Source organism: Platalea leucorodia (assembly GCF_965183815.1).
Source record: "Platalea leucorodia genome assembly, chromosome: 22".
Taxonomy (NCBI): domain Eukaryota; kingdom Metazoa; phylum Chordata; class Aves; order Pelecaniformes; family Threskiornithidae; genus Platalea; species Platalea leucorodia.
In genome coordinates this window covers 3,011,727-3,033,336 of record NC_138844.1, presented here as the reverse complement: position 1 = coordinate 3,033,336, position 21,610 = coordinate 3,011,727, and the positions used below count along the sequence as shown (strand labels likewise).

The 21,610-nt window shown below is 49.0% G+C and overlaps 1 protein-coding gene across 1 annotated transcript in view; it reads left to right on the top strand.

The window, feature by feature from the left end:
• LOC309599777 (acid-sensing ion channel 2) overlaps nt 1–21,610 on the top strand; it is a gene marked incomplete at its 3' end in the record, with an annotated part of 505,346 nt that overhangs the window by 454,685 nt on the left and 29,051 nt on the right. Inside the window, exon 2 of the mRNA XM_082331579.1 lies at nt 2,253–2,403. Coding sequence (XP_082187705.1) covers nt 2,253–2,403 — 151 coding nt within the window. The remainder of the gene's footprint in view (nt 1–2,252; nt 2,404–21,610) is intronic.

The window sequence follows — 21,610 nt, the reverse complement described above, 5'->3', positions numbered from 1 at the left end:
GGGCTGGGAAGCAGTTGCATTTCTTCCATACCTGTGTCAACACATCCCAGGTCGTGTATGACCGGACAGGTTTCCCATCTTCTCCTGCTGTGCAAGAGAAACATCTGCCAAGGTCATGGCAGATGAGCTCTTGGCCATGGCCAGCAGCCTTTCGTGGACTTTGGCAGTCGCTTGCTGAAGGTGGAGCAGAGGGGATGGAGGAATGTCCCTTCCTTTTCAAGTCACTGATTTCTTTTTCTGGGATGAAGCGAACCTCGGGCCCCTGTCACTTTAGATCTTGTTTGTTGGATGAACATGCCCTAACTGGAGGTTTTACACTTAAAATTTTACAGCTGCAAAGGGCCATATAAAACCCCCCATAAAACTGCTTGGATTTATTTGGCTAAAGGCTGCACTGGGTACATCAGCAGCTAAATCCTTATTCAGCATTTACGTTGTGCTGTTGCTCTCGATACATGCTTGCATGTCCCATGATTTTCACTAATGCAAGTTTTCTTCTTGCTGTATTTTAAACTATCCTCATTAGATATTGTTGACTTCTGCCTTCAAAGCCTATCTGGGAAAACCCATCTATGGGCACTGGCTGCTAACACAGGCTTACTGTTGTTCAGCCTATCTTTCCAGCTTGAATGGTTCAATAGGTCAGTCAAGTGTTAAAATGGGATTTTCACTTGGATATAAAATCTTTTTAAAGGGCATATTTTCTTTGCTGCAAGCACTTCATATTCTCTGCATCCCTTTTGCTCTGATTGGAGGTTTTTAACTTTAATATGATTTCATATTTCTCTTTGTTCACCTGCTTCCCTGGTGCTGTGATTATAAGGCATATGTCAATATTTGAGGGGAATAAATTGCTGATGACTCCAGCTTCTGTTTAGTTTTATGAATCACCTTGGGGTCGTATGATCTCAGCAGCTGCGTTAGCGACTTGTGATTTCTGACGGGACTGCAGCCAGCATGCCGCTTGGCGTTGGGCTCCCCTCGCTCTGAATATTCATTGCTGGTGTTTGCGGGTCGCTTACTGATTGCAAAACCCGGACTTTCCGGAGCCATGAAGCAGCAGAGTGACTTGGAGATGACTCAGGCTCCCCGTTTCACGCTGGTGCTTGTCAGGAGTCACCACGTGCGATGGTTAGGGGATTTCTAAATGGCTCTGAGACATTTTATCCTCTTTTAGTCCAGGAAGAAGTTCTGCACATCTGCACATCTGTCAGTGCAAGGCATTGGAGGGACTTGTGTTTTAATCCTTGGTTTTCCATATGTTCTCCCAGTTCAGGGGAAGGCTGAGCACAGGACTTGTCAATGCCCGAGACTGTCAATGCCACTGCAATCAAAGGTGTCACATCTCTGCTGCTCCACCAAGAGCCGCCTCACTTGGAAGCCCATGTCCACCTCACTTGGAAGCCCATGTCCACCTCACTTGGAAGCCCGTGTCCACCTCACTTGGAAGCCCATGTCCACCTCACTTGGAAGCCCGTGTCCACCTCACTTGGAAGCCCATGTCCGCCCCACGTTGCAGAGCTGCTGGTGGCCTGGCAGCCCCCACCTGGGTTTGCCCCGAGTTTCTTTCAAGAGATGGGCCAAAACGAGACTAAAGAAAGAGCAAAAGCGACGGAGGAAATCTTTCGTCATTTGCCCAAGTGTTTTTAACTCTTCTTATTTGCCAAGTAGTGGTAGAGTGAGGAATTAATGGGATATTGCATTTTTTTGTGTCGGGAGAGCGCAGGCATCATTTGCATTGCTCTCTTTGGGTGGAAAGCGGTGGGCATGAGCTGTGCCTAGAGGGTTTGATATTCAGCAGCTGGATGAGCACGGAGTAAGCGTGGGCTTCAGTGCTGGTGTTCCCATCCTTTGGGGATGAGCCCATCTCTAGGTCTGCAGCCGTGAGCACGCAGCGGTGGTGGGGTGTGGTGCCTTGCATGAAACGGAGGAATTATGTTATATTTTAGTGCAAGCTCAAACACAGTGTGTACGTGTGTTTCTTGGAGACTTAACGTGATACGGCTCTGGCGAGCTGCTGAAGACATTTGTTCACTGCTCTAAAACGGCTTTCCCTTCCTCTCTTCCCTCTTTTATTTTCTGTAAGGAGAACACAATACGCTAAATGATTAAACTGGATTAGATTAATCTGCAGACATTTCCCTTCGAGCTGCAACGCGTCGCCGTTTCTCATCCCTCTGCCTGCATTCGGGTGGGAAGAGGCATTGATTATAGGGGAAATATTATATTATTTCTCTCTTCTCTCCTTGCAGGTATTTACAAAATATGGGAAATGCTACATGTTTAACTCAGGAGAAGAAGGACGGCCGCTTCTTACCACGGTTAAGGGTGGGACAGGCAATGGACTGGAAATCATGCTAGACATACAGCAGGATGAATATTTGCCAATATGGGGAGAAACAGGTAAGACCTTTTTTCCTCCTGCAAACACGCATGTACTGGTGATTTTTTTGGAAAGAGCATCCCATCCCATCCCATCCTCCTCAACCAATGTCTAACCTAATAGCTCTTGAAAGCAAGAGGAGCCCAGTCTGTTCGGAAACGAGCTGCTTTTCTTCTCGGTGTCTGCGGCTGCCAGTTGGGACCAGCACGTCCATAGTTCAGCTCATCAGTGATGCTGGACTTGGATGTCGCGGTGCCGATGACTGGGACACCAAACAGGAGTGTCGTCGCCTGTTCTGGGGTGGGCACTTGTGGGTGACAGGAGGTGTGGTGTCTCCTTCAGATGCTCCAGCACATCCCTCTTCCCTAGAAAGGCATTTTTGGGAGGCCACGTTCAAGGTGGACCTCCAGCTGCTGTCTGTGTTTTCCTCCTCCTTGAAATTTGGGGACATTCGTTGCCCTGATTGTTGTCTTTGTGTGGGTTGGTGCGGCATGGATGGACTAAGGGCTCGGCTCATTGCACTCGGAGCATTTGGGATGGATGGCATCTGTCCCCTAACAAACCCAACTGGGTCGGGCATCTTCTGAAGAGCCAACGTGATGCACTGCAGCCCTCTAGTCCTGGCACAGAGAGGGACAGAAGGGCTGGGGCTGTGTGCCGTCTTGCAGGTCTCATCGGTTGGGATGGCAGCACTCGGAGGGGACGTGGAAACACTGCCTCCTGCAAGGGCAGCTCAACAGCTCCCATCATCCCGACCGAGCTGCCATGATGGAAGTTGCTGGCAACGCTGGTTCCTGTTTCTTTAATGAACCCTGCCGCAAAAACGGCAGGTAGGAGGGTGGACTCTGCAAGAGGGGTGGCATGGGCAGGGACAGCACGGGAAGTGACGCATGCCACCAAAGACACCCATTTAGAGCAAGCCTTATCAGTTCTTCAGCAGTGGTGGCTGCAGTTTTCATGAACCCATGTTGACATTTTAAACAAAACATCCAAAAAAAATATTGGGAAAATTGCCAATTGCCAAAAAAAACTCTCTGTTTCTCTGGCAGTTGCAAGGCAGAGCATTGCAGTTGGAGTTTTTCAGGATGAGGTTGTGTTTATTTTGGGGTATCAGGAAAGGGAGAGGAGGAAATAGCACTGAAGGGTTTGTGTCGCCGTCGCTCCGTCATCCTGTGCGAATGAGCCCCTTTGAGCACCTTTCAAACTTCTGCTCAATGGCAAAGAGGAGAGTTGGTTGCATTCATTCAAAACCTAGAATTTATTTGTGTGGTGTTTGATTCTTACGATTTAAACAGATTCCCACGGTCCCATCAATCATTTAAAATTGCACAGGCTTTTATAGCAAGAGCTTTGCCTTCCAGTTTTTATCTCGTACTCAAAGTCAGCCTGATCTGGCCCAGTTGAGGGGGAGGAGACGGTGATTTGAGATAATAATTTCTGACTTGTTGCATTTGTTTGAAGTCTTGTCCTTCTAAAGGCAAAACAGGTTCACAATACAGAGTGGGAAGATGACGGGCATTCTCCACCTCTGATGCTTTATTGCTTACAGGCTGCCTTGGGGGCAGGAAACCACTGCATTGACGGCTCGGGGATGTAGCAGGCTTGGACAGCCACACCGTGAGCTCTCTGTGTTCAACCTTGTTGGGTTTTGGACCCCTTTGAGGTTCCCCACGGAGACACAGACCTTGTGTCATACCGTTCTCACTTTAGGCTTGCTTTTTGGAGATGCCTTTTGGAGAACCTTTAGAAGGAACCCATCCAGAAGTGCGCTGCCTTCGGAGCTGTGCTTTTCTATCACTGTGATGCTGGGAAAGTTGGATCAGTCTCGGCTGGGTAAACCAGACTCTTATTACACAGGAGGCAAAAAAAAAAAAAAAGAAGCAAGCAAGTGGAGAAATAAATTGGGCAGACAAAAGATGAGGGAGGAGGATCAACCATGTTCTTGCCATCCGGCAGGGAAGCTGGCCAGGAGAGCTTATGGCAGTGGGGAGGAGGTTTCCAGTCTGGTACCTCCACGTCTGTGAGCATCACCGTCATTCAGAGGTTAGGTGGGATGGCAGCTTCTGCTCTGGTCACTCTCTTCAGGCAACTTTCAAGCCCTGCATGTGGCAAAGGTGCTTGAAACCTGGCCGTGGCTGTGGACTTGAAACCTGAGGGGGGAAAAAACCAACCCCAAGTGCATTCAGTTTTTTCAAAAATCTTTTGGCTTTTAGGGTCTTTTGAGTCCAGACTTCTGACCATGTGGAAGGGAGCAATGTACCCCTTTGTTTTTCAAGATGCCCCTGATGATGTCCTGCCCCCCCATGACCTCACCACTGCTAATCTCGCGCATATTTAACTTAAATTTGTACTCCGCTAAAGATTAGAGGCATAGGAAGGGATCCTTGTGCCCCTAGAACTGGGTTGATATTATGGGGCTGGATTGCGCTGGGGTAGTTATTAAGATCTCTATCTGAGCATGAAATGCTATAGGATTCAAGGCAAAACTATATAAATAGGGCTCTTGATTCGGTTAAATGGTGTAGGAGAGGCTCCTGGACTCGTTGCAAGCAGATTTGGCCGTGTTCTTACAGGTCCAGGTAGAACTGGTACTTGACTTTGAAGCTCATAAAACATTAATCTTTGCCTTTCAACAAGAGACTTTTTCATCCTCCACATTTGTACAGCGCCTTGTACAAGCTGTCTTCGATCTTCATTGAGCTCTCTGGACACTACCGGAATAAAAATATTAACTATAGTGGGTAATAGTTGCTGTTCCCATGGAAACATTTAACTGAGCTCTTAGTAGGTAAGTGAAGGAGTTAGCGATTTCCAAATATTTGTATAATAATGTAAATGTGTTTGGAATTAAATCTCCTCAGCTGCTACCACTGGGACTGCACAAACTTGGCTCTCCAATGAAAAGCTTTTCAAGGGCATGCAGCTCTTAGTAGTGAACTTGGACCCTTGCTATGGAGAGGGATGGGGGTGGACATGGGGGGGATCTTCGCATTGCAGTGCCAAAGCCACAGGTAGGCATGGGGAGGTTCAGCCATGGGGGTACCTCCAGGGTGGAAGGAGTTGAGTTTCTTTCTTCCCAGTGAGTTCATATCTCCGTTATAACCAGAGCTGTTCTGTTCTCTCCTTATCTTTAACTCTTCAGACACTTCTACAGACTGGTTTTGCTGCTCCATTTTCCCAGTAGCCATCCTGTACCCAGCAGCTGCTTTTTTAGTTGCCTCTTTGGCAATGATTTTTGTGTGGTTGAGTTACTTGACCATTTTCTCTGGTTTCTAGCTTCCCCAGTGTCCCTCAAACGTGGCTGCTCAAACCATTTCCTTTCCCTTGGTTCTCCCATGTTAATCCAAGTTTTCCCAGAGCTATCTGGAGCTGCCCCCACCGAGCTGCTGTCTCAGACATGGTGTTTGCACCGCATTAGGGTTTCACAGATGCTGAAGGTGGACCAACCTCCATCACCGCAGGGAGGTCTTCACATGGGAGAACAGGCGTTTCTCTGGCACGTCGTGGTGGCCTTGGCTCATGCTTCCTGCAAGGGTCTGTCCCATAGAAAACAGCCACCCGAAGAACCCTCCAGGCCCCAGTTCGCTGCCTCTCCGTCCCAGCCATGGCCGGGACACCCCATGGGACCTTTCCTCCTGCACCCCGGGTCCCTCAGACCCTCGTTGGCACAGAGCAGTTGTGGTTCTGTTGGATGCAGGGCTGATTTTTATCAATGCCAAGTTCAAACGGTGGCATCTTATTCTGTATTTAGTCCCGTAGCTGCTTTGCTTTTTGCTCCAGATTTGGAGATGCCATAAAACCACGTTCTCCTTCACAGCCCCGCATGAAAATAGTTGGCGCGTGGACTCAAAAATCCTCGTTTTGCTGCTGGCTGCATGCCTCAGGATCTCTGCTTTCTTTTTTAAACTGTTCTTTGCAATTCAAATAAGAAACGAAGAAGGAAAATATTGGTTCGTAGCTTGGGATAGGGCTGCTCCAGGAGCTGCTGCCACCGTGTCATATTGGCATACGCTTTGCGATACAAAAAGTGATTTAATTGTTATCGACTCGGCAAACAAAATGACATGTATTGTCATTCTAAAAAGACCTTTACTGAGTATCCATTAATATCTTGGGAAGCTGAAATATCTTGTCTAACACGTTGCTTGTAATAGAAAAATATACCTTTTCCTTCGCTGTCTGCCTATGCAAGCCCATTATTTGAGCATGTTAAATTTATGTGCAGTCTAATTTTGGAATAGCGAGCATACACAGACTGCTTCAGTCTTGATTTTCAAGTGCAAAGAAAAGGGTATTTTGACTGTGTCTGGATGTCACGGCATCAGGCAGCCTTGCCATCTTTGGGTGGGCAAAAATATTGTGTCAGGACTGTCAAAATCATGAGGCACATGGGAAAAAAAATGACGATAAAAAAGAAAAAGAACTGGAAGTCTCTGTCTTTTGAATTTTGCACTTTTAGAATTTATGTTTTCTAGCATTTTACTTTAACCACGAGCGTACTAGACATGAAAAGAGTGGGAAACTAATTTGTAGGTGAAGTTTCACATCACCTTTGTGCTTTAAAGAAAGCCTTAGGTATTCCAGGTGGGAATCGTGATGCAAACAAACAAAAAAACTAGCAATCCTGCATGGAGGTAAAATGCAAGATGGAAAAAAATAATACCAGGGAGAACTTTTTCCAGTAACAGAGGGGGAACCAGCAAACCACAGACTCGGAGCAGCGTAGGTGGAAGCTGCAGCCAGTCGTACATATGGCACAGAGTCTCCCAAATTCTGTGGTTACGCATCTTTGTCTAACAAGATTAGGCACCGGGGAGCGGCGGGGATGAGGAGGGTGTTTGTTTTATTGCGCTTGATAGGGCAAGTGGCAGAAATTAAATCAAATGTAGTAAAAGAAACTCTAATTTACAGCAGTGACTATTTGATTGGAGAGGGAATCCAGTTCTGGTTAATCTTTCTGGAGCGGCCCAAGGTATTATATCTTGACCTAATATAGCAGCACAGTAAATTGGAAATCACTCAGGCTACAGGGCTGTAAATAAGAAATACAATCGGAGAGTTCTGCGTCTGTGTTTCAGGAATTGTTGGATAAAGATGAACATTTCATACCAATTAATCAAGTAACACACTGAATAAAAAAAAGGGGATGAGAAGCACTGTAAAATTGCACTAAGAAGCAGCATGAAATCCATAAAGCTTGAGGCTTCGATCCACTTAAGAGATTATCACGTAGTATTATGGGCTGCTATTTAACTTGATAAAAAACACAGGCTATGAGCAGGACTTTTGATCTAGGTCACGCAGAGAAAGATCTCAAGCCTGTTTCCTTCACGCCCAACCCATTTTGATTGCAGTTTATTTTTTGCTTCCCAGCAGGGTTTTTCCGTGCTGTAACGGAGCGGTGCGTACCAACCCCTGCCATCAAGTGGTGGATGGAGTGGAAAACCATCTGTTGGTGGCCGGAGAAAGCCCCTCTCCGGGGGGTTGTGGTTTGGGAAAAGGACAAGCTGATGGTGTGTGGTGGGAGCTCAGGGACCAACCTCTGCCGTGCCCGAGGCGCTGGATGCTCGCCCTCCCTCCGGGCGTCGCTGCAGGGGGAGCCGAGGCATGTCTGTAGCATTAATCCAAATTAACCAGAGGTGCAGGTGGTTTCGGTGGCATTGAATTTCCATGCCGCTGCTTTTCTTCCTCATTAAAGCCGCCTTAATTCTGCTGATCTCTTTCCATTTCCAAATTGAATTTAGATAAATTGAATTAGCGTGGCTTTAATTTTGAACCAGGGTCTTCACACGAGCCCTGATGCTGTAGAAGTTAGCTCAGGTTCCTTTGCAGCTGCTGGCTGTTCTGGGAAGGGCCGTTTGGGTCCTCCTTGAGTCTCTAAAGGGGGGAAAAGGGATGGTGGTGCCATCCGTGCTGCGATGAGCAGCACTTCGCAGCCAGCCCTGACCTTCCTCCAGCTGCATCTCCCTGCGGACCAGGTAGTGGTGGGATGCTTGCAGAGCAGAGATGTGCCCTGGGACATCATGCCAACACCGGCACGAGCCGCACTGCCTGGCTTTGTGCACAGCTTGGGGTAGGTCATATTTTAGAGGAGTTGTCTCTCTGGTGGCTTTTTTCTGGCGAAGAACAGGTTATCAGGGCTGTGTTGAGGAATCTACTGCCTGCTTTGGGTTTTGGGATCTGTAGCGGAGCATCTCCAGGACCTGCCTGAAGCTTGGGGTGCTCCAGGCGTCAGTTCAAAGGGATTTGCAGCACAAATCATCCACATTCACTCCTTGCAACGAGCACCACGGCGATGCTTTTGGCTCGAGACAGAGCTGTTCCTCCTTGTTGCTCACAAAAGCCCTGATAACTTCTGGGATCCTGCAGCCGAGGCGCTGCGGAGAGGAGTTGGAGGGTGAGGGTGACCCCGGGCAGGTGCGGGCGGCTGGAGGCCAACGCTGCCAACCCTGCAATTGCGTCTCGCAAAAGTTTACTGATGTGGGCACAAATTGAGAACGTTTCCATGGTTTCTTTGATTTTCTTCTTTTTGTTCTTTTTTTTTTTTTTTTCTTTCCTTCCTGCCCTCTAGGATTTTGTGCCAGGCAAAACAGATTTAAACAGCATCTCCGTGCTGCTGAGATGGGTCTGCGGAGCGTTGGTCCTGCTGCACCACAACATCTTATTGCAGGGATTTTTACAGCAAGGAGGGACAGTTGGTTTAGCTCAGGGGTCAGATGTCCCCCCTGCTTCCCTAAAACCTCCCCAGCCCCGGCACTTGCTCTCCAGCTGTGCAGCCTCTGTGCACAGCGCATTAATCAGCCCGAGCCCTGGAGCATTTGATCTGCCAGCTGTGGAGAGGCACAAAGCACTCAGTCATTTACGTCTGCATATTAATATGATTAGTGGTGGTTCTTCGTAAATCCAGGCCTCCTTTTGCTTACAAAAGATCTGAATTCAAGTGGTGGAGGAGGCAGCCTGGGCTCCTGGAGTGGTCTGAGGGACTCTTTCGGATTTACACCACAGGGATTCGTCTGCAGGCTTTGGGCCGCTGGTTTTAACCACAGAGTTTGGGGAAAAAGGAAAAAAGGCACTGGTTTGTGCATCTGCTTCGTTCACAGCTTGTGGAATAATTATCATTAACATAAAACTCATCTGTAAATATAAAATATGTAGGAAATGACCTGGGAATGGAAGAAGCGATGGGTAGCAGCAGGTACGCGCCACGGTAGGATGGTGGGCTACGGCAGTGAACGGCGACGGCTTGCACAGGGATATCCCGAACACAGGTTCATGCAAAACCCTGAGCACGTTTTAAAATAGGAAACCGCTTCCTAAAAGTCCGTGTGTTCGTGCTGACTCCAGGGCTTCTCGGAGCTTTTGCAATTTCTTTTCCATTACGGGGATGTTGTGAGCAGTTGCCTCCTGCGTGCAGCCGCGGCTGCCTTAGGGCATCTTTTTTGCACATGAAACTCGTGTTTGCCTTGGAAGGGTAGGTTCTCAATTTCATTTATCAATTAAAATAAAAAAGGAAAGGAAGGAAAAAAAAAAAAGGCGAAAGGGAGAGCAAGGCGTGTGTAAGAGCAGCTCGCCTTCTCCAGCACGTTTCAGCCCAGGGCGTTTTCACCAGCTGATTAACAACCGGCGTGTGCACGTGTAACAGCGCAGGCGGGTGAAACGCTGCTCCCTCTGGGTGGAGGAAAGACCAAAAAGGCTTTTATTATTCACAGTAAGAATACACGATGGTTTAAGATGGAGTAAATGATACTGAATTCATCTGAAGCTGCAGCGGGGACTTGGGGAACCGGAGGGGGATGGCTTTGCTTGGCATTTAACCAGGGCGCTTGGGTTAATGCCCTCTGTTATTGCAAAAGAAGCATCCCGGGATCCTGAATCAACAGCTTTCCCTCCTGATCAGCTTCAGCTCATCTTTTATTAAGGAACGCCAGATAAGACACGCCGGTATCTTCACTGCAGCTTTATTCGTGGTCTTTAGGGGATGTGGCAGTGCTACCTTGCTCTCAGGTGTGCGTGGGGCTTCGCTGGCTGGCTGCTCCTGCCCCTCTGCAGGGCAACGCACAGACGTGGTGGTGTTGTGCTGGGGCAGTGGGGGTGGACATCCATCCACCACCCAACACCTCGGCTCCCGGCAAGCCAGAGCAGAGCAATGAACCGTGGCTGGTGTTGGGTTTCAATTTTTGCAAGAGCATAGAGCCCCAGAAAGGCACAAAATCAAAATCTAAGTCAAGACAGCCACAAAGCCATGAACTTGATATCCCCCGTCACCAAGGGCGAGCCTCGTGTATCGGCTGTTTATGAAACTGTGAGGTTGACTGGTGGTGATCAGTGTGTTCAGAGCCCTGCACAGACACCTCTGTGCCAGAAATATTTTAGATTAAAATCTGCAGTGAGAGCCCATAAAAGCGGTGAAGAAGATTGAACTAGGATAGTAATTTGTTGCGTGACATCAAACTCATGCTTACAGAGTCAAATTATCCTCACTGCTTATGTCCCTTTCTGCGAAATGAAGTAGAGCTTCCCGTGCATAAATCGCCTCTTACTTAAATATACGCTATTAAATGCTACCACGAAACGACTTCTGCTGAACCGCAGTCAGTGCTGCAAAGGGAGAACGCGGCTTTATTTGAAATGATGTGAGGGTTTGGCATTAGCAGGCAGCAATAGTTAGCCAAGGCAGTAGAAAAACACCCCAAACCAATGACACAAGGTTGATTCATCCTTCTGAAGACTTGGACATCCAAAGAGATAAATGGTACCTATAAAGCAGCAGTGGCCTTGGGCATAAATAACACGGAGGGTTCGGGCCAGAAGAACTCGTTGCTTTTTTGCAATAGGAAACTTTGATCTTGGATCAACTCATCAAAGGCAGCTTGACCTTTAGGAGGCTGGTTGGTGTCACCTAAAGGGAGGCGTAAAATGTCCTGCATCTTGGACCTTTTCCTAATGAGAGCAAAAATTCATTCAATTAGCCAGGTTTCCTGGGGAGAAAAGGTCAACGTTATTTCCACCCTCCACCAGCCCCCTGACAACCAAAGCATCCACAAAATTAGGCTGCCACTAAAAATTAATTGTTTGCCTGAGCGCAGTCATCAATAGCGCCAGAGTGAAGAGAGGCAGCTCAAAGGTTACTCGGTTTTTTGTGTCTGGGCTATGTCATTAAGGTTGTCACATAACCGATGCACTCCCGTTCGTGGTGAATTGCTCTCCAGGGCCTCTCGATGTTATCACGGAGCTGGAGAGAGCTAACGCAGTTGTTGAAAAAATCTATTTTTTCTCTTTTGCGATGTAGCAGGTACTGTTCCATGGGCCCAGGAGGTTGTCAGGGGCTGATCCAGGCTGGGATTGCCCCAAGGATTGATGTTGGCCATCCAACACGGCTTGTGGAATGAAAAGACTTGGGGGCGGGTGGGCAGAGATTTCAACTTGGTATTAAAATCGAATGGTTGTTTGTTTTTAATAAATAAGGGGAAACGTTCATTTGTAGCCAGTCTTGAAGCTTTTGGATTTCTGAGCCCAAAACAGGTGCTTTTTTTAGCCATCAAGAAGAACATCTCAACAGCTTTGGCAGCTGGTAAGCGAACACAAGCCTGAAACCTGTGGGCTTTTTGCAAGGGATTTCCCCACCAGGCAGTACAGGTGAGTCAGTAGCACCCACGGGTTTTGGCCATCAACCCCTCTGGTCCCCAAGATGAGCTTGATGCTGAGGTCCTGGCCCATGAGCTCATCTATGGAGCGCGTTTCAGCCTATCCTAGTGCAATCCGCGCATCATGCAACGTCCTCTAGGTCCAGTTTGTGCCAGTTTGGTAGTTAGACAACCAGAATTAAAAAAAAAAAATAAAATCACAGTGCTTGTCTGCTGCAGGTATCTCATCTCCTCCTTTCCCAGCACCCAGTCCCCTGTACAGACACGTATGTGCAGAGCGGTTAACACGTGGCTGCTCCTGCTTGAGAAGGTGTGTGAGCTACTGTGACAGCAAGGCTTGGTCCTCTGTAGGACTGGTATTAGCAAGCACAGTCAGACGTCCCCAGTCACATAATGTTGTTAAACTGAAAGCTGTAAATACGTATCAATGACTTAATGAGAAAATCCTTTAATGGATGTAGATGCTTCAAAAGCTTTTCTTAAAAAAGAAAAAAAAAGCCTCAAAGTTAGGAGCTGTTCATTTAAGGCAAAACTAAAGGCATAAAAACTAGAAGCTGGCTTTGGGAAATCTGGTAAAGCAGAGATAAGGCACCTAAAATCAACGGATGCACGTTACAAAGCAATGCCATGCAGCATTAAAATTCGATATGCGTCTCATGCTGCAGCTTTCATTCGAGTCTTTGTGGCTGGTGTGTAAAGTTAAACATCCGTAGCCGAAATATGAGCGCTCAAAATAGCGAGAATTCATGGGGTAGTAAGGAGACATGGGAAGAAGCCTGGCATGGCCAATGTTGCAGCTGTCGGCCGGTGCCCGGGTGGCTCGCACCGAGGCCACAAGGTTTGGGGGCTGCTGCCTGCAGCCTCAGCCTTTGCTGTCCCAGGAGCTGCAAAGGTGCCTGCAAACATGTGATCTTCATTGCTGTTTTTTTCCGAGCACTGGGAGTGAGGTATCGGTGACTCTGGAGAGGGTTTGGGGTGCTCTCTGGATGCACCAGTTTTATGTGAGGATGATCCAGGTCATTACCCCCCCGGCTCTGGTCTTGACCCTTCCCGAGTGTCTTCGTTTCCTTCCTGGAAGACGAAGAGCTCAGTGCATACTAATCAATCTCACGGAGGTACCAGGAGATTTTGTGGCTAGAAAGCTCTTTGAAGATAAAAGTCTTTTGCAAGTGCTAATTAAATTTAATTGTATTAATCTCTTTAGTGCAGGGATGATCGTTTCGCTCCGTCGTTGTCCAGCCTGTAGCGACACGGGCTCCAGCTGACGTTTGAGACCTCCCGGGTGCTTCCTAAGGCAAATTGCTGCAGTCCCCACGCGGCGTAAAGCTGTGTTGAGGATGACGGTGGAAGGGTTCTCCCCTCCTGTAGATGATCTGGAAGCATTTCACTTGTGCTGAGCAACATGAGTAGAGCCCGACAGTCTTCTCTTAAAAATGTCATTGCTTCAGCCAGCTCTGAAGGAGCAAATAATCCGTCTTTCCTGAGATATGGAGCAAATAAAATATGTCTTTCCTGAGATAACGCAGGACTTCGTGAAAGAAATCAAGGAGTCCCCGTGCCCGCGCACCGTGTAGGAGCACTCCTGAGGGTTTCCTGCAACTCTTGGTGGCTGCTCCTTACCTCATCTCATTTTGTCATCAGGCAGCATCACCAAATTTTCATTGTCCTTCCAGTTATGGCTCTCCCCTTGCTTGTTTACAAGACAAAATAGCCAACGGTCCATGTTGAGCATCTCTGTCGAAGAGCGCAGCTGTCTCTGGTTGTACCGTGTCTTGTTGCAGTAATACAAAGCACTCGAAGGAATCACAGATGGCAAAGAGCATCTAGAGCATGCTTCTGGATGGCTGGAGAGCAGGTAAAGACTATCTCAGCAGAACGGAAGAGCAGAGGTGAAAAAAAAGAGTTGTGATTAATCATTCAGCTTTTTTGGAGGTTAAGAGGAGGGCAGGAAAGAGTCAAAGCTCCTCTCTCCTCAGCCTGCGAGCAGTGCGTTTCTGCCGCTGTATTTACTAGATCCATGACGGTGGGACGTATGGAAGGAAGTTGAAAAGGGAGAAAAAAAGCTTGAGTGTTGCAAGGTCTTTATCAGATCTGCTGTGTCTGTGCTGCCGGAGCTCCAGCCATTGCAATGATACGGTGGTGGCACCTGCTGCCACGTGAGGTCTTCTTCTGCAGTTACCTGCAGCAGTGCTGGGCTTCATTTGAGATGGTTGAAACGGGGAAGGAGTTGACACTGTCTGGTTTAGAGAGGATGGAGGGGAAACCCTGATAAGTCTTCAGGTATGGGAAATACAAAGCTGGGGAGAAAGGGAGGGACAAGCCGTGGTGGGTAGGTGAAGGATGAATGGACTTGGGTGGTGGGAAGGACACTGTATGAAGCCCTGGAAAGATGTCTTCTCCTCCTGTTGTCCCTTGTGCCCGTAATGGAGTGAGGGAAACCCATCTTCACTGGAGGCTTTAGGGCCCGGTTAGATGACGGTCCATGGGAGGAGGCTGGGACTGCCGTGCTGCAGCCCTGGGGCAGGAGGTTGGGTTTGATGGTCTCACCAGGGCTCTTCCAGCCCCGGCTGCTGAGACAGGTCACTTGGTGCCCATGGGGACCCTGGCAGGAGCTGGCCCTGCCTGCCCTGCAGGGCGATGTGTGGGTGATGTTACTGGTGACCTGTGCTGCTGGCACGTTGGCATCTTTCTTCTGTTTCTTCAGGACACATTGCTAATGCTTCCTCATTTTTTGGCAAAGTGAGGTGTGCCAGGTCATGACTGTCGACGGGGCTGGATGACTTTCCGGCGCAGTGACAGCAGGCTGAGGTCACAAAGCCACGTAGCAATAAATAGCGACCTGTTGTAGAGCTGCGTGGTGCACAGAGGCACCACTACCTGGGAAGAAAACCCAAGCATTTTGAGGCTATCTGGGGCTGGTTTTGGCATGCTGCCACCACCGATGTCTACTTTGCTACCAAACACCCTGCGGAACTGGGAAGCTTTAGAAAAGAGGACTGCGACTGTGTTTTGTTTATCAATTTTAATATTTTTGTTGTGGTTATTACTTCCACTACTACTGTTTAAGGAGAAGCTTATAAAGATTAAGACAGAGAAATGCCATCTGCAGAGTTTGGCCAAGTGACAAATTATACTACAAAATGCCGTTAACTCAAATATTTTGGAGAGTGTGAACGGCGGCGAAGGGGAATGATTGCCATTGCGTTCACTCAAATACAGATGTACAAAAGGAAAAATCTCTCTGCTTCCAGTGGAAGGTCAACGTGAGAAAAGCAAAATAGGTGTCTTTGGAAGTGAGGGTGTTAAAGAGGTTTCTGCTATTAAACAGCCCTGTACACATTCCGAAACGTGCCGGGCAGCTGGAGGCAGAAGTCCTCCTCTTTACAGGGAAAGGCCAAGGATGGCAAAGGATTCATGCAGGAGCCTGGAGAAAAAGGGCTCTGAGCCAGCTCTGCTTTTCCCTGTGATCTGGTCACCTTTGGTCCAGGGCAAGAGACCATCAGCTCACAGGGACGTTGTTTTTGAAGGCTCACTTTCAGGCAAGAAACCCTTTTTCCACCAGTTCTGAGCACCATGGAGCTGTGCACCAGGTGATGGCATTTTAGCCATCCAGCGTTCTCCCAAAACTAATTTATTTTGCGACATTTCAGCACCTGCCACAAAGTCTGAATCCGGTCCAGGCTGCTGGTCCCAGTCGGGGAGCAGAAGGTCCCCCCAGTTTGCTCCTCCATGATCCAGGCTGTTTCACTGGTGGCCTCTCTCCACCACTTCACCGACCTCTTCTTCCAAGACATCCACCTCATGGAGGTTGGACTCCCATCTAATTCCAGGCTAGTGCTGAAGCAGCTCTGTGGTGTAGCCACAGCACGAGGAATGTCAGAGCCGTTTCTGGAGGAAAAATGGCAAAAAATCCTGTTTATTTCAGTGATGCCCTGATTGAGGTGCATTTCTCACGCTCCAAGCTCTCATCTGAGCATGTTCCCAAGGGAAAAATTGACACATTTTAACGTTACACAGTAGTTTGTTATACTCCATCCCAGGAGTCAGGAACAATTTATCTTCGGTGTCTCATCGTAATGCCCTTCAGTGCAGATATTTATTTCTATAACGGTGGTAATGGCCTTACGGCGTTGTTTATGTAACATTGAATGGGCTTCCATAAATATTTCAATAATAAAAGCAATAATTAAGCATTATTGCTGCGATACAAGTTAGTATTGAACTCATGAAAGCTGAAAACAAGAACACTTGCATCTCTGGCTCTTGGCTCCATCCCACGCCGCTGTGGCCACGGAGCAGGATTGGGCTTTGGACAGGAGTGGACCAAGGCTTTGGGGGCTGGGTTTGGTCATTTTGCTGCCCCAGGGCAGGATGTCGACACGCAGGAGCCTGTGTGAGCCTAGGGCTGTTGCCGTAAGGGTGCTGAGTGGGTCCCATGGGCACAGGGACGTTCTCGCTGTGCCCTGGCATGAGGCAAGAACTGAGGTTTCCAGAGGCAAAGTCTTTCCTTGAGGTTGGAGCTGGGGTCCATAAAATGTAACGGTGCGGGTCTTTGGGGCCAGGTAAGAGTGGGGAGATGTGGGAGGCAGCCTCTGTACCTTCATAACCCTGTTCCCGGGCCCGGCTCCCCGATGGTTTTGTTTTCTGGGTGCAAAGCAGGCGCAGCCATGCACGGTGCGCGCTGGGACGATGGCGGACCCCAGCCTTTCACCATGAATCGTACAGCCTGGAAGTGAGCTGTGGGGCTCGCCGTGAGTCTTTGCAGCCAAAATCCCTTTGGGCTTTGAAGGGCAACGCTTCCCCTCGAAGGACAGATGATCGTATCCTGGCCCCGGTGCCGCAATGTGGTATTTAAGCTCTCCATGCTAGCAGTACGTTTTCTCCGCTGCTGTGTGTTGTTGGCTCCAGACGTTTTGATTTCCAGGTTAGACTTATTCACCATCAGCTTATCCTAGCTTGGATTTTTTTTTTTTTACGAATATTTTCCTGTCGGTGGAAACGCTCTGCTCCCTTCTGGTGTTTGCCTTTGATGTATTTATAGAGAGGATTCATAGCCTTCCTCTCGCCAGACGATACACAGCCCAAGCTGTGTTGGACTTCTCCCAAATGCCGGGTTCCCCGTTCCTCTTCCCATCCCAGCAGCTTTGGTGTGCTCCTTTCCCCGTCTCCATCGATCAGGCTCGGGTGACCAGAACCAATGATGGTATTTCAGGTGAGGTTTCACTGCTGAGACTCTTGGAGTCCTCTGGCTTGCAGGCATCATTTCTTTCTGTGTGTCGGCACTTGAGAAGGTGGATTTGGGCGATGAACGGGGTGACCAAGCTCTGAAAGCTGGAGTGGAGCCATCCCACCCTCCATTACCCGTTGAAAAGAGGTTTCTCATCTGAACGAGTCAAGCAGCCCTCAAAGGGTAGGGGGGATCATCACCCATCCCTCCCCATGGGCTGCGGAGGGACCCTGGTGACCAGCTGAGACTTGATGGTCAACTCCGAGATGGCCAAAACACGAGGAGCCGAGCGCTCCCCTTGCTTGTCTCTCTTGCAAAATCCACCTCATCTCCCCAAAATCTCAGCAGGGTCCAGCTGTGCCTTGTGCTCCGTCCTCTCACTGCATTTCACCTCCTGCCCCATGTCTCGTGCTGCCATTTTCTCCCCGTGCCTTGCAAAAACTCGGACGCAACCTCCAGTATCAGCAATACCGTTTTCTGCTTAAATCTCCAGGTTAGTGCCGATTGATTTCCCCCCCCCCCCCCCTCTTTTTCCTTTTCCTTTTTTTTGCCCCTCCAGCAAAATTCATTGCAGCACTGCAGGCTGCACTAGATGTAATTTTCACAGGTTATTTTTATCAGAGGAAAATATTAGACTGCCTGCTGCCATACGAGATCTGTCTGTGCCCCGCCGGCCTTACCGTGGGCAGCGCACTACAACGCAATGCAAATATTTTTATATATAGATTCCTCCATATGCGACATTGGGGGACGGCGGGAGGAGAGAGGGCTGGGCGGGGAGGAACACCGGGGGCTTTGGGGGGCAAAGGGAGGGAGGTGGAGATGCTGCGAGGAAGCAGCGATGCTTTGGGCTGAAGGTGGGACATACAGAGAGAGGGAAAATCCTTTCCTGGTGCAAAAAGGGTTCAGTTTTGGTGTGCTGATGATGGGAGCGGTGAAGGCACCTTAGAAGGTCTGCGGGTGGGAAGCTGAGATTGGAAGAGGAGAAGGGACCCTGGGGGAGCATCACCTCCTGCGGCCACCCGTTCTCCCCACTTTGGTAACCCTAATCCTGAAAAATCGCTATGAAATAGGATATCATAAATAAGCTAACAAATAAGCAATATGAAATTCTCCACTCCCCAGGCCCACAGACTTTTAGTTTTTCTTCTATTAAGGTCTAAAATCCATTTGGCTGCTAGGGCTAAAAATTACTAGATGGGGAGTTTTCTAAGGAAACATGGGGGAACTGAAACTTCTTGTGGAAATGTGTGGCAAAACCAAAATCTCTCTAAAACATTCTGCATCCCAGTTGCTGAAGCATTGCTTTGGATGCAAGACCAAGACTTACACCCTTGTATCCCTGAGTTAGAGCAGGGGGTCGGGGTTTCTTTTTACCTTTTTTCCTTTTTTTCCCCACCTCCAGAAAAGTCAGCTATTAACTTCAGGTCTGTCTTGGTCTTTACTGGAAAACGCTTTGAAATCTCGAACAAATGCATGAGCAGGAGAAGCATTTCCCTCACCAGTATAACTCGAATACTTGGGGTTTTTTCCCCACTCTGATAGACTAGCTCTTTTCTGACATTTTGTAATCATAAACCGCATCTCAGGCATATCTTTTTCCATTAAAATAAGTGTTTACTTAGTTGCTGAGTTCACCAAAGTGCTTTGAAATTAGATCACTCAAAACACTGACATTTATAGGCAATGCAAATTAAATAGACATAACCACAGCTGTCAGTGCAATTCAGGCAGGGCACGGAGTCAAGGTTCCTCAAAATGGTGAAAACCTCTCTGCCCGCCGCCTGTCTTCAAACGTCCTTGTACCGGCAGTGATTTTATTTAATTGCACGCTAACTCCAAAGCTTTTCCATCCAGCCTGGCTTTGCGTTCCGAGAGAAATTGCTTTTCTCCGAAAGGATGCAAAAGCAAATGGGACCAGGTCCGGAGCTGGGCTCTGGCAGCAGAGAGGTCTTGCCTGCGGTGACTTCTGTGCTTCAGCCTCCAGCAACGTGTCCTGGAGAGGGACCAGGAGAAAATAAATGGTTGTAAGAGGTTGTTACTCATTGGAGTGGCTGCAGAATGAGAAGAGCAGGCAGGTGATGGGGAGGCACGAGCTTGGCTCAAGAGGGAAGTCTTGTCCTTGCAGGATAAAGGCCTAGCAGGAGCAAATCCTGGTTATCTGCCGGTGGTGCTGGACCGGTGCGGGCTCTACAGCATCCTCCAGGCTGGAAAATTAAGCGCAGATCCTGCGGAGGAGCTGGACCTGGCACAGCTCGGTCTGATGACTTGCATGGACCTTGCAGTGCCATGGAGGCTCTCACCGCAGGTCAGGGTGGTGATGGCGACGGGATCATCACTTGGGATGGTGACCCACCATCTCGGGGTGGTGACCTACCCCAGTCTTCTTTTTCTGTCCCACTTTGGGACTATCGTGCCTTCCCATGGGACCCACATTGATGGAGAGGGGTTGGGATGCAGAGGCGCTTCCTGGGAGCCGACGATGCTCAGAGCTGGAAGATCTCCCTGGCACCTCTTCGGATCTCCAGGTTGAGAAACCGCATCCTGCTGACTCCTCTGCCAGGTACGGGGAGATGCCATCTCCCTTTCGTCAATGCCAAAAGCTGGCTGGACCCCTGGCCTCAGCGTCCGAGGTGTCCCGGTCCCCTCCGTCCATCCATCCGCCCCGAAAGGGGCAGCAGCAGAGCCAGGACCCAGCCTCGGCACTGGGAAATCTGCTTCCATCTGGCCCTGCTACCAGCCAAAATTAGCAGCAGCTCTTTCACCGTTTAATATTTCAAGATGTTCTGGGGGAAGCAGCGAGGCTCCTGGAGCGGGGGAGGGATGTCCGAGAACTGCTGCTGCGCCTTTAAAATGTGTCCTTTTTTGAATCCTGTCTGTCCCTGCAGTGGCAGCAGCTTGGCGAAGCGAAAGCCAGCAGATGGGTGGCCCGGGGGGCCGGCACACCCGGCTCTGGATGCGGGGAATATTTCTCCCCTCCGGAGGGAATCTCTCTCCCTTCCTCACTCCCTATTTCTGGCAGCAGCTCCCAGGGACAGAGGAGATACTGGGGTGGCTCCAACCACCCCCCTGATTTTTTGGCTGTCCTCACTCCCGCGGCCACCCTTCCCTGCCACACGTGGTTCCCAAAGGATGCTGAGGTGGGAAGGGAATTTATTTTCTTTCCCCACCAAGAAACGATCGTGTAAGCAGCATAACCTGGCAGGAGCAACCCTCCCTGCCCTGGCATGACCCCGCCAGTAAAGCAGGTTACGAGACACTTGTTTCCCCACTTTAATGATTAAAGCTTAAGCTTAATAGGAGAGAAGCAAGGAACTGAAATATTCATTTGCTGGCTCCTCGCCGTCCAGCAAAACTGCTTTAACAGCTCTGGGCTCGGCTTGCTGGAGACCTGCCGGTTTCTCCTGCCCCGTATATTATGTAAGAAGCTTTTTAATAATATACGTTGAGACATATGGCCCCTCAGATTTAGTATGCAAATGCAATATGCTTAACTAAAAATAGCAGATATGCTTAATGTAGTTTGTTATAACACCTTCTGTTACTTGGTGAGTAACGAATCGCGGCTGCGCTTTACGGAGAGCTTGGGATGGAGTGAGCAGGCAAGAACCTCTGCTCCGGGCTTGCCTTTTGTAGTGAAGGAGCTCGATCGTGTCCTGTCTCCTGCCTCTTCCAGCACCGCGACCGGATAATTAAGTAGAAGATACCCACATAAATGCTTAGTTGGGGGATTAAGTAATGAATTGCTGGCAGGAAAGCTCTGGGTCCCAGCTAGGTGTAGTTGTTGCTGTATATCCTGGAGCGTTAGCTTGTGTTTTGGGGTTTATATCCCGTATATATTATCCCAGTTTACACTGTAGGAATTGCGCAGTGGTTAAATCCCAGCAGTGCCAGGTGGAAGTACTGGCTCTGTGCCCTCATCCCTTGGGATTATGCGGCAGAGGCTTTGCTGCTGCTTTTCTAGCCTTTGGGCCGTGGGAAGAGAGAGGACGCGAGGTCCCTCTCCTGCCCTTCCCAAATCCCCCCTTCAGCCTCCTTCTCGCAGGCTCTGCAGGCAGAAGGTCCTCCTCTCGTCCTCCTCTCTTCTCTTTGTGCAAATCCCGTCTTGCCCTTGTTTCTCGCCAAAGCAAAGAGAAACAACAAACAGGAGGTGTCATTTCGTGGTGCCAGCTGGGTGCCAGCAGTGCTCCCAGCCCCGTCGCGGAGCAGTCGAGGCTGGGAAGCAGCCCGCCGTGCTCCTGTCGCAGCCCCAGGAGCTGGGCCGTCTGTACCTTTCAGATACAAGGAGATGAGGTTTTTCAAAGTATTATTTCATTAAAAAAAAAAAGAAAAAGGAGAAAAAAAAACCCTCTGAAA